Raw genomic sequence first — 13,318 nt, forward strand, 5'->3', positions numbered from 1 at the left:
TCTTGTGAACTCTCCCGATGACCAAAATTCATCCCTAGGTTGGAGTACGGCCACACCAGTAGTAGATTCAGGCCTGAGTTAAGGTAATAAGGCTGCGGATACTGAAAGCTGTGAGAAGGAAGAACAAGCAAAGCCAGGGTCTTTGCTCTCCTCTCCTGGGAAAGTACTATGGAAATGTTTAATTTGCATGTGAAAGAGAGATGCAGATAGTTCTTCAGTGTAGCCGTTAACATCGACTTCTTTGAGAATATCTCCATTTTATTCATGCGCCTTTATATTTTTAAGCACCTTGTAGAGGGAAGGACCAGGCTGCGGTCCCATCATGATATGACAGTGGACAAATAGAGGCAACAACATCTACCCGAACAGCTGTCCCAGTGGGCCTTTGCCCTATCCCACGGATGTGATGTGAGACTTCAGCCCACTATTATCTGACTCAGAGATGAAAGTTTTACCAAATGAGCCTTCTTGAGGCAATAAAAACATTTGCTTACTTCCTAAGGAAAGACACCTTTTCTCACCTAGTGCTGACATCATTTGCTAAACTCTTCACTGCGAGTAAAATAACAGCACAAGGATAAATTTTCACATTTTCCAGGGATGATACATTGCTATTTTTCTTCACCTTTCTCCATAGTAGCCACTTGCAAGCTTAAAATTAAAATTTGTTCCTTTACTGATATTTTTTTTCTCTCTCCTTTATGCAGGTCGCTAATGAGTGCCAGGCTGCTGGCATTGCTTTATTTATTTATTTATTAGAAAGAGAAGAGCAGCGAAGCATTTAAAACAGTCACATACAGAGAGCCATAAAAATTTTTGCGGTGACACACTGTAAGACAGAAATAAAGTTAGGTCGAGACAGAGGTCCACTGAAATCTGTAGCCTGTTCATTTCACCTGGATGGCAAACTTCAAAAATTTTCTTTGCTGTGTTTTAATTGACAAGCCATGGGAATCTTTAAGTTATTAAACCAGCTTGAAGTACTTAAAAATGACTCTGTTGCTAGAGCTGCATGACATTAGTAAGGGTTGTAATGACCCTGTTCCACACAAATCCACTTGGAGAAGGCATGAGTGGTTATGGGGAGGTTTTCCTCTCGTGCACTACTAGTTTTTGGAAGAATATTAAAAATAAAATTTGAAGATGATTCCGTGTTGAGGGTTTCTTGGGGCATGGAAGTGTGTGCTTATAGTTTCTCCTTTTAATTTCTGCCAGCCATTCCTAGTTAATCAACCTGACTTATTTGTGCTCACAGTATCGCAATAACAAAGCATTCGCAAATGGTGCGATTCCTAAGCGAGAAGTCCTACCACGTTATCATGCTTATCATTGAAAGAGAAGAGGAAGGACAAAAAGAATGTATTGGGTTGGGTGTGTTTTTAAGCAAGAGAATTAGTCATTCCTTAGGCTGCAGCAACTGCCTTAGGAGAAAAAGGCGATTGTTGTATTTTGCACTACTTTCTTTAAAATACTAAAACCATATAACAAAAAGCAAATTGTAGGTATTCGCTGGACAGGTCTGCTTCTATTCAGGGGCTTTACTGGGCAGTTTTGGCCTCACAGCCTGGTCTTTTTCATACGAAATGTCAGCAAAGGCTCTGAATTAATGGACTGTGAAGAGCTTAGAAACATACCGTTTCACAAAAGTATACTGCGAGGATGTGACACTAATGGGAGGTGACCCGTGGGTTTGTGACAAAACAGCCCACTTTCACAACAACAACAACAAAAAATTAACACCGCTTCTGTATACGGCGGCTTTGAACAAAGCAGTATGCAGTGGAGTGGGAGGTGAAGGACGGTGGAATAAGGGAAAGCTGATGAGGAATGAGATTTGTAAATTATTTGGTTACCCCCGGCTTTGTTTTCTTCAGGAGAAGGGAGCTGCAAACTCCCGGCTGAAGAGAAGGAAAAAGGCAAGGCTCCAGCGTAATTGGATAATTGGAGAAGGAAAGTTAGCGGCATCTGCGAGCGATGCCACATGAACCTAAGTAGTAAATTCCTGGATTTGCTTACACGGATTTGTTTTCTTTTAATTTTGCTGCTTTAAAAAAAAAAATAAAAAAAAAATGCAGTGCAACTCCTTCAATCTTTTTGCAATTCTGCATGGTTGAACATTTGAAATGAGTTTGTGTATCACCCCCAGGCATTGATTCAGACTTGATTGGGGCAAAGCAGACTCCATGTGCTTATTTTTATACACGTCATTTGGGAAGTTATATAGCCAAGGGAACAGAAAATGTGTTGCTCCGCTGCCAAATTATCACATATCCCTCGATCAAAACGGGAGGTGATCCTAATCAACAAGTTGTGCGACCTTAGTGCAATGGCAATGTCAGGTCAAGCCGGGAAAGTGAAGAGACAGATCTAAATACAAATAAAAAGAAAGAGAGAGACAGAAAGAAAGAAAGAAACAACCAACAATCCTTATAATTATCATCATCTGCTGCTTTTCCCTCTTCTGGCAAAGAAACACTCCATCCATTTGCAGAAATCGCCCGCGGAAACGTTACATCAAAACTAATCACAACGATTAAAATCAGCTTTTCTGTGCAAGAGGAGAGTAAAAAGCAAGTTGGAGGCTGGAATGAGACTGTTTTTTCCACCAAAAAAATCCGAAAAAAAAAAATAATACACGCGATATATCTATCTATCTATATGCACGTTTCGAAGGAGATCAATTTTATGCCCGTGTGATCAGTTAATTTAATTTAACTTTTATTTCGGAGATTGATTCAGACTGGAGGTAGAGACATGAGCTAATTGTATCCTGATCCTTGCCTTGAGGGGTTTCAAAGCCCTGGAGCAACTATTCTCTGTATTTTGCTCTGTCTACCTTAGCCAAGCTATTGCATTTCTCTCTGGTGTAGCGAGGAGAGCAGACCGCTGCCGGGAGAGAGAAATATCGGAAGTGTGAGCTGGGGGGGGGAAAGGGGAGAAAGAGGGGGAAAAAAATAAAAAGAAAAAAAAAAAGGAGGGGGAAAAAAAAAAAAAAAGGAGGGACACACTTTGGCGGCTCCGATGTTCCAGGTAAGGGCTGCTCGGGATTGTTGTTGTTTGCAGCGGAGGGTGCGGAGGGACTCGGGCGCCGCTCGCTTCCACGCATGTGCCGGGCGCTCGCACCCCGCGCGGGGACGCGGCGCGGCCGCCTCGCCCGCCGCGCTCCCCCGCGCAACCCGCGCCCCCGCGCCGCGCCGCGGGGAGGCGGCACGGAGGGAGGCAGGCAGGCAGGCAGGCAGGCAGGGGGAGAGGGCGGGGGGGCTCCTCCTTTCCCCGCCGCCCCTCCGAGGGGGGACGTGGGGGGTGCTCCGTGTGTGCGCGCGGGCGGGGGGGGATTTATTTAATGTCAATCTGTGTATTTTCGCGCGGGGGGTGCGCGGCTGGCATTGTTCTCCGTCGGGCTGCAGGAGCGGGGCCGCCATTGTGTGTGTGAGAAAGCGAGCGAGCGGGAGGCACCTTCTCCCCCCCGCGCACCCCTCCGGAGCCCCCCGCGGCGCCCTTTGTTGCCGGGGCGGCGAAGGGAAGGGCGGCCCGCCGGCCCTTCCCCCTCCCGCTCCGGGGCGGCGGGGCCGCGGCCGCCCTTCCTCCTCCGCCGGCCCCCCGCCGCCGCCGCCGCCGCGGGGGCTGAGGCCGCTGAGGCGCCGCCGTTACCGCCAGCCGCGCGCGGCCGCGGGGGCTGAGGTGACTGAGGCGCCGCGACCGTTGGCGGCGGGACGGCGGTTGCTGCCTCTCGTCCCCCGGTGTCCGACGGCGTCCCGGAAGAGAGGGAGCCGCGGCCGCCGTCTCAAACACATATTAAAAAAAAAAAAAAGCCGTCCGCCGCCTGTTTCCAATCAGCGCGGTACAAGTTTATTTGAGCGTTCCCCGCGGGCACCGAGCGCGGTCGGATTGTTGGGGCAAATTAAAAATGGGTGAAACGCTTCTTCCCCCCCGCCCCCCTGCCCCGAGCGGCGGGGCTGCCGAGGGGCCGCCGGCTCTTCCCGCCGCTGGCGGTGGCGGTGGCGGGGGAGGGGGAGAACCTCCCGCCGCGCCTCACGCACGGCCCGGTGTGCGGGCGGGGGGACACACACGGGGGCGGGCGCTTTGGGGGGGGGGGGGTGGTTTGGGTGATTATATTTGATCTCTGACACAAGCGCGGGGGAAAAGGCTGAAACGCAACTTTCTATATGAATCTCTCGGCGGGGGCAGCCGGAGCCGGGCGGTGCGGGGAAGCTGCGGGGCGACCCGGGGAAGTTGGTGCCTTTCGCACGCCGAGTCCGGGGTGGGGGGGACGGGGGAGGAAAAAAGTAAAAAAAAAAAACAACAAAAAAGTAGCAGTTTACATGGTGCCGGTTGGGTTCAGCAGCACCGGGGATGCTCGCCCCGCGGGTCGGAGGCGCCTGGCGGAACTTCCCCTCGCCCATTCGAAATGACTGCGGTGATTTTGGCGTATCAATGACGCCCGAAGCACAACACAAAATGTTCCAGCACACGCTAGAGGTCCCTCTCAGAGGTGTCTGACGTTAGGGTGTTTTCAGGTCGGGTTGTTCTTTATTTATTTATCCCTCCGCCCCCCCCCCCCCCACCCCCCCCCCCCAAAGTTTCACTGTTGGAACAACGTTGACTATTGCCGCAAACACCAGCGCAGCCTACGTTCATCAAATACGAGTGAAGAAGGATTTGCGGTGTTTCTGTTCGTGCCCTTGTTGTTTGGGCATCAGTGGGTCAGTTAATACGCGCATTCCTCTGCACTCTAAAAAGCCGAATCTGAACGGGATTAATTTCATGCTGTGATTTATGATTTTTGTTTGAAATATCCTCGCAGTTTGTTGTTGGGGCCAAGTTCCAAATGCCGTACTCCCTTTTCTTGTGTGGATCCTGCCATGGAAGTAAAGGGTGTAAAACTTGAATAAGGATTCAAGGATATGCCTCATGGTTTTTAAAAGAGAAATAATGCGAGCAGGGAAAAAGCCGAGTATTAAGATTATAAAGAGTCAATAAAAGTGATGGAGGCGACTAGAAATTATTGATCCCCGGCAATTTTCATACCCAGACCATGTTAGGGAACTAACTAGTCCCCCCAGTCTTCATGTATTATAACAAGCAGTATTATCACCATTTTACAGATGGAGAAACTGAGAAATAAAAAGAAGGTCACTGACTTGCCTAAAGCCATATAGAAAATAAAAGATAGATCTGGAATCAGCTAGGACAGATTTAGATCTCTTGCTGATTTGCGCTGCTGTAACCACTGATTTCAGTGGAGCTCTTCTGGATTTAAGTCAGATTTGGACTTTAGGTGCTGCTCTGTCCCTTAGAAGCACTGCCTTCGTCTAAATTCTGTCGTGAACGCAGCTGAATTAGATGCAAGATTTTGGGATGAATATTTGATGTACATCTAATTTTTAAAAGACAAATTACTATGAAACTTTAGGACTATGTTGCCTCTTGATTCTTCTCCTTTTTTTTCGTTTTTTCTCCTATAACAATTTCAATAGTTCCCTGGTTGGTTTTTGGTATTGTTTTCTTTAATGAACAATTTCCTAATGTCTAGGGCAGCTTTTGTTACTGGTTTCCGAGAAGCGCTTCTTGCTCGATGCGTCTGAATGATGCCTTGAGTTTTAGGTCGGAACAACCTGAGAACAAACGATTTTGCATGAGGAAGACTTCCATTCATAGTGGATCTCATTCAGGCAGAAATGAAAAATTGTATGACTACTGTATACAAAAAAGCCAGCCTTTCTCCTGCGCAGAGGAAAGGCTGCATGTAGAAGACTTGCGCACATGGGCTTTTTATTGGATTATGATAAGTTTGTGTATGGAGAAAATGCGATGTGAGAGGAAATAGTCACTGATCATAACAAATGTGAGTACATTATTCAAAGTGGGGTCTCTCACAATTAACAAAATATCAAATCTGCCAGTCACAGTCAGACAGCATTTCACATGAGCCCAGCTGGGAAGGAATGATAATTCCTGCTTTCTGTATTCCAACTACTTTAGAAACATTTTCAGGATACCATAAAACAGACGCAGATGCACAGATTGTGATTATGGTGCTTTACTGTTCATTTATTAATGGGTGCTGGTATGTACAAACTGCTACCACTAAAGCGTAATGTAAAGTTCTTGCTTTCGTGTAAGTAGTTATCAGCTGGGCTGAGTAAGGTGCCAATACCTTAGGGAGCTGATAGTCCCTCGGTGTTGCTAACAACCCTGCTGCGAGGGTCTGACCCCACGTCTTCTCATGTAAAGAAGCAGACATAGAACATGGGTGCAATTAAGAATATCCCCCCGCTGCCCCAATTTGAGCTTATATGTCTCTGAAACAGAAAGCATTCCGGTGGGAATTAGCCCTGCAGAGTGCACGTGGTTTGTTTAAGACCATGTACTGACGCACTGGCTCAGCCAAGTTTTAAATACCAGATCTTTAGCCCCCTTTCTCATGTTCTGTGCAGTAAACTGCTGTGCCCCATGTGCAATATGTGTTGAACTCTTCTCCGGTACCAGAGGAAAGATAACGTCGATCAGAAGCAAATTTTAGCGGAGATGCCTGCTGTTACTTATTTTGGATCCTTTTACACTGCTGCAGCGGAGCCAAGTTGGATCTCCTTCCAGGAAACAAATTTAGTTAGTTGTTGTTTTTTTTCTGACAGAAACATAATTCTTACTTTAAATGGAGTATCTTCTGTTGGTCTGCATTGCACTTATGTTTTCTTTTTACAGCCTGGGTAAAATTCATCTCTGATATAGTGCCATTGACTTCTGTGTTGTTTCACAAAGAATTAATTTACCTTCTTGTGTTGAAATACAGATTTCTGTTCCCCTACTTTCCACAGAATACAATTTCTTTTTTTTTTTTTTCAGTTTGAAGGAGAAAAGTGTAAAATGCACATCCTCATTTTTATTTTGTCCAACTTCCCTACTTGTGCAGGCAGAGGTACCTCTTCTTTCACTACTTCTCTGGTTAATGAAGTTGAATATGTACACACATTTAGAGAATGTCTATAGGTGGGAGGCAGGAGTAACTACTATCTTCCTAGCTGATAATTCCTTCCAAAAAAATGTTAATGTGTGTGAAAGCCATTAGCGCATTCCATACTGATGATGTATGTTGTAGCTTTAATAATCTTGGGTTCTCTCTAATGTGTGTTTTAATGATGCTTTAGATCCAGAAGTCAAATAAACAACATCCCATATCCAACTGAATCAAAGTTGATGCTGTTGCATGTTCAGTTGTTGTAAGCCCATGTTTATGAAATGAATGGCTCACCTGATAACCTTTTCCTGATAGCTCTTCATCTGGCTGGCTACCCCCACTGGCAATGGAAGTTACTGGTTTGATGTGGTTGGCAGGTTAGTGCAAATGCGGCTTTGCAGGTGGTTTGTATGTAGCCAAAGTCTTCGCGTGAGGGATACAAACCTTAGAAGTGCTTGTTGGGGCAAAGGACAACTCACCCCAACAAATTATTTCGTGGCTTTTACTCAAATGATTTTCCTTGCCCAACGCACTCATGAATAAGGAACAGCCTTTAAGAAAACAAAAAGTAACCCTGCACAGCAGGGTTGCCCCAAGAGGGTAGGGAAAGGAGTTCTCTTTTACCCAGGTTACCGGCTCTGTCTGCTTCTGATTCTCAGTGAGACCTTTGCAATTGCGGCCATTCCCCCTCAGCCAGAATCCAGTGTCTCAGTTCTGCCCCAAACCTCAGGTGCAGTATAGGCACCTGTGGGTTTTCCCTAATTTTCACTGGAAAAATAGCAGGAGAGCTAGCATGCAGGGCTGTAACTGGTGGTGTGTTGGCTCAGACGTGTGCATCCCACTCTTGACTCTCTGGGAATGCGATTGCCTCTATCAAACAGGCAGCTGGTGTGGGGACAAAACTGTCTCCTACCGTACCGCTGTAGCAGGTTTTGCCAGACTTCACCAGTCATAGTCTTTAGGCCTTACCCAAGAATGGTGGAGCCACGTTATTATTTGGTCAGGCAGAAATGGTGGGAAGTTCTCTCAGACGAGCTATTTTCAGCAGATGTGAGGAAACGTTAATAATTGCATGTAAGGCACAGGAGAAACTTATTCTAGAGCACAGTGTGCAGCACTGAGCATCCATCTTTGAGAAAGGTGAACTTAAGCTGGAACCGCAGCTAGAAGGATGATCAGCGAAATGGAGTATCTGTCTTGTGAAAGGAGATCCGAAGAGGCTTGAATGTCCATGTAAGCAAAGTGTAGTCTGGAAAGAGAGATGACTATTTTATATGAATACACACAGTGAGAAGAGAAGTAACTGTTCAAGCTAAAGGACAATAAACACTTATATAAACTGGCCCTGTTTAGGCAATAGCTTCCAAGAACGCTTTCTGATACAGTGTCTAGAAGATTCAGCATTGAAAGTGAGACCTTGAATTTGGTAATACTCTGCTTTGGGCACGTCTTTAAAATCTTGGAGAATATTTACAAAAAAAGCACTGCTGACCATTTAGCCCAGTGACCTTGCCTGCACAGTCCCAGTAGGCTATGGTTGACCGAGTTTTTTCATGAACATTACTGTCAGTGGAGAAGAGGTTTGGCTTTTTTAAAGAGAAAATACAGTTTAATATATAATAAAAAATGGTCCAAAGAGCAATTTGAGATTCTTTTACAAAACTGAAGCCAGACCTTTCTCCTACCTGAAAACCACCATTTATTTGAGTTTTTATTAGATAGAAATTTGAAAAAGACCATCTGACAGAAAAAAAAAGAAAAAAAAAACCCTGAATTTTTCCCAGAAAATCCTCAATGTCTGTTTTTATGATCAGAGAAAATTTTGCCTGTTTGTCAGTGGGAGGAATTTCTGATTTGCCCTTTAGATAGGATCCATCATTTCTTCTTGGTTCCAGCTGCAAAACTATTTGTCTTTCTACAGTTCTTCATTTTTTCCAAGTTAGACATTTAATGCTTACCATTTTCTTTTGATTTATTTAGTGGCATTCACTTTATTTTCATCGTGTTCTGTAACAAGGAGAGGAGAGACTTAACAAAGATGAACGAAGAGCCCTTTTCTCCTCACCTTCTTACAACATTAACTTAAAAACATCCTCTTCATCATCTGATCACCTGGCAAACTTTCTGCGCACTAAGTTTACTTGTATACCCAGCTTATAAATCCTGGGAGGGAAGGACAGTCTCTCCTGCTGCAGCAGAGCACTGCACGTATACAACAAGTAATTAATAATAGCTCCTGCTATTAGTGTTGCCAGAGGAGCAGGGGGAAGAGGGGAGAGGAGTGGCAGACATTGAGAACATATAACTAACTGTTGGAAACCAAAGTATCCAGTGGCTGCTAAAGTAGCTGAAAGTTAAGGCAGAGTGCTCCTATGAAATAAAACCAGCTTTATTTCCCTATGTGAACTGAACTTGGCAGCTGCATTAGATGGAAGAGGTGCTGTGCATATCCTGTCTTACAGAAGGAGTGCAGGCCCATCAGCATGATCATACAGCCATCAAAGGAGGGAGGGAGGAGTGCCGTGGTTGCCCAGACCCAAAGGAAGGAATGAAGTGGGAGTCTCTGACTAAAATGCCAGTGTGGGTCTCCCCAAGGTGTACTGCTTTCTAAATAAGCCAAAACTCATCCTGAGGTTTAGTTAAGATATCCTAAGAGAGATTGATGGTCTGTCCATTCACCACTGGGGACCAGTGCTGAATAATTCAGAGGATCATTATAATTTCTGTAGCCCATTATGTACCCGTTATACCAAACACTCCTCTAAACACCCTGAAGAGAGATAATCCATGGACTAAGGACCCCTCACAGAAGGCAAACTGACTGTCCTAGCTTGCCAGTAACAGGCATATTTGATACCGTTTGTAGCAGCCTGTTTTGCTGTAAGTGGTACAGCAAAAGGGAAGGGGTCGGACAGGCTTACCATCTGTATGGGAGGGTGTCCTACGGGTGATGTCAAGGCAGCTGTACCAGCTGGTGACTGTAGGTGAAGGCATGAAGACCATTATAGGAGAAAAGAGCAGACTAGATCGAGAGAGGGCAGTTAACACCCTGATTATCAAAGGGAGCTCACAGATGCAAGGAAGTTAGGAAGAGCTTTGAAGACAGGTGAAAATCAGCAGATGCAGCACCAATGGAGGGATTCAGAGAGAGTCAAAAGGGAGAGCTGGACAGTTAGGGGCTCTGTTCTGTGTAGACAAACAAAATGCTGATGGATTTACCCTAGACATCCAAGAGGCGGTTATTGATGAGATCCAGGTGGATCTTACATGGATCTGCAGCTCTGGAGAAAGGGAAAGAAGCAGTGGACTTTGGAGGTGGCTGCAGATGTGAGCTGAGGGGAAAAGAGCGAGACAGTGCAACCTTCCTTACCCTCCAGCTTTTCCTTACAGTGGCCTTTGTGGTACAAAGACAGCTTAGGATTTCTGGAGGCAAAATGAGGATGTGATTTTTGCTATTAGCAGAAAACTTAATTTCTAAGGCTCTTGATGCTGTTCTGAAGAAAAGGCTTCCTTAAAAATGTGTAGCCAGGAGTGTTCCGGGTTTGGGGGCGTATGAGAAAGCAGCTGCAGCTTTTGCTGGGCTTTCTGCACTTGGGCAGGTGAGACTCAGTCAGGAGTAAAAAGAGTTAGCTCTTTCTTAGGGAAAGAGGTGGTTCTTTTAGGGGAAAACTGTAACTTTGAAGAAGTATTTTCTTTAGCTCAAAAATCTTGTGTGTTTATTCCTGGCTACATACATGCTTTCCTTTTTTCCCTAACCTCTTGAACAATTTATATTAATGTCCTGCAACTGAGAGTTCCACAGGTTGCTTAGGGATAAGCTGGAGAGTGATATCCCTTTATAAGCTAATGCCTTTTTAAATTCCATTAGGTGCCCTCTTGTTTTATGAAGGGCATCTGATTTCTTCTTCGCACCATTCATTATTTTATATACCTCAATTCTATCATCTTTTACTGTTTTCCTTTCTAAATGAAATAGTTCTGGTCTTAATCTTTTTGTTTAGAAATACCCCCACATGTCTCTAATCATTTTTGTTGCCTCTGGCTGTCTAGTGTAGCTATCTAGCACTCCCATCACTGCATCTCACTGGATCTTTTAAAGCTAGTTCCAAAGTCATCAGCGTGAAGGAGACTGAAGGATGGTCTTGTGGTTAAAGTACATCACTGCGTCCAAAGTTTTGCTTCCACAACTCCTGCCCTATGACCTTGGGCTAATCACTCGGCTGCGGAGATCCACAGTTCCCGTTTAGTCCCAGGAAATGGTATGGGGAGATTTCAAGCAAAATATGTTAAGTGTTTCTCCACGCCTGGATGGAAATTATTATAGAAGCACAGCCATATTAAATTTAGTAGTTTCGATTGTTTTTCCACAAGGCAGCTGCATTTGTGTTGAAATTTGTAACTTCTCCCTGTTTGACTCTATGGCGCTTGACTGTTTTCTATTTGTTACACTGCTCCGATATTGGGTTCCAAACAAATTCAATTAAGTCATTCCTCTTTGTTATTTTATGGTGAACTTCATATGGAAAGTATGAGTTACAAACTATTTGGGCCAAACAGACACAAGGCTTTCATGCGTCCTTGGGGACTGGGAAAGCCAGTGCCGTCCTGCTGAAAGTGAAAAACAGAATCAAATTCTGACCTTTTACATGCAGGACACGGCCCATTCCTGGGAGATGCTGGGTACCCTTTGCTCCCCACTCATACTTTGAACACGTGGGATCAAGACTAAGGTTTGGCTGGCTTGCCTCCAGTCTAAATGAACTAATTATCCACAACCTGTTAAGACTCTTGCAAGGAGCGTAAGACTCACCTATCTGGTTCCCTCCTCCGATGTTTGCAGCTAGGCCTGGCTGTTACATATTTCTAGCACCTCTATCGCTCTCCAGGTCTGGGGCTCCTCACTGCCTTGGTGTGTCATTTGGTGCCTCATCATTTCTGGCACACAGGAGCCTGCAACACTGCAGCTGGGTGTGCACTGCTGTCACGGCCCGACGCTCCAAGGGATCTTACAGTGAATGTGTTCCCAGATGTCACAGCTTGCTGCAAAATGGTCACGTCTTAAGAACTGGGACAGGAGATCTTTGAGGTGTCTGAACTATAAAACCTACTTTTTAAAAAACATCTTGTGCCACAAAAGGTGCTGAAAGAATACACTTTGACAGGCTGCTACTCCAGCAGAGTAGCAAAAGCAAGCTGCAGAGATATTTGTAGCATGAAACTAAGAATAACTAAATTCTGGTTTAAAGTGCATTTTTTTGTCTGCTTGTTATCCTCCTAGCCCTGTACCTCCTTTTTTTGCGTTGATGTCCCTCTTTGCTTTTGTAAGCAGCTAGTCAGCTACCGCTCCTGTCAATACCACAGATGGCACCGCCTGCTCCTTTGGCTGGCTGGCTCAAGCCCCTGCGCACATTCCCACCCAAGCCCTAGGAAGTTCACTGCTCTTCTAGTCTCTTTGAAAAGGGGCCAGTCCTGCAAGACTCTCCTGATAACCCCAATCATGTCAATAGGCCTGTTTGTGTGATTAAGGATAACACATAAGGATGCTCAGGGGTTTGGTGCATCAAGAATCTTTGCAGCTTTAAAAGAAGAAAAGGGTGGTTTGGCCTTTGGTAGGGCTTGGAGGGTTTTGTTTCCCTTATGCCTTATAGCTGGCATTTTGTCAGAGCCTTCTGCTCTCTAGCATTCCCGTGACACATGAACATGCTTAAAGAAAAATTTCCTGTGAGAAATCAGCGGGCTTCATTAAATTCTCAAAGTTTAGAGCTGTGATTCTCTTTGCCCCTCTCCACGGGCAGCTGGCCCTGCCAGATTCTGATTGCTTGTGTGAACATTTGATAAATTTCACTGTGGACTACATTTGCTCTTTCACCCAAGCAGTTATCACATGCATTTCCCTAACACTTTAAAATTATGCCTGCCAAACATTTTCTGATGTAAAGTTAAAAGTCATCTATTACTGAAGTGATTTTTCAGCCCTCGTGGGCATGTTTTTCTTTTTTTTTTTCCTTCTGTAGTTCAGATAGTTTCAAGCTCTTTTAAACAGGCTGCCAAGGGTCAGTTTCAAAATATATTTTTTTTTTTTTTAATTTTCCGTGCTCTAAAAATATGTTGGCGCTATTCTTCTTTTATACATCTCCTTTTAAAGTTGAAGTCAAGTGAACATAATGTTGCCTTACTGCCAAGGCCACAGAGAATTTAATATCAAACTGGAGGTTTCTTCTTCCTCTCCCATGCAGGTCTCAGTCCTGCACTTAGATCAGGAAGAATGCTTTTCCCATTGGCTTCAGCTAGTCACAGCCAAAGAGGCCCCATACCACTGTGCCGAAGTTGATGATGCTCTTTCTGAAGCGACCTCCGCTG

At 45.1% G+C, this 13,318-nt stretch overlaps 1 protein-coding gene across 1 annotated transcript in view; it reads left to right on the forward strand.

Moving 5' to 3' along the window:
- Positions 1-2,933: 2,933 nt before the first annotated feature.
- Positions 2,934-13,318, forward strand: part of KCTD1 (potassium channel tetramerization domain containing 1) — a 102,451-nt gene continuing 92,066 nt past the window's right edge. The window contains exon 1 of the mRNA XM_064442827.1: positions 2,934-3,030. Coding sequence (XP_064298897.1) covers positions 3,022-3,030 — 9 coding nt within the window. The 5' untranslated portion in view covers positions 2,934-3,021. The remainder of the gene's footprint in view (positions 3,031-13,318) is intronic.

The sequence above is a fragment of the Phalacrocorax carbo genome, chromosome 2 (genome assembly GCF_963921805.1).
Source record: "Phalacrocorax carbo chromosome 2, bPhaCar2.1, whole genome shotgun sequence".
NCBI classification, from domain to species: domain Eukaryota; kingdom Metazoa; phylum Chordata; class Aves; order Suliformes; family Phalacrocoracidae; genus Phalacrocorax; species Phalacrocorax carbo.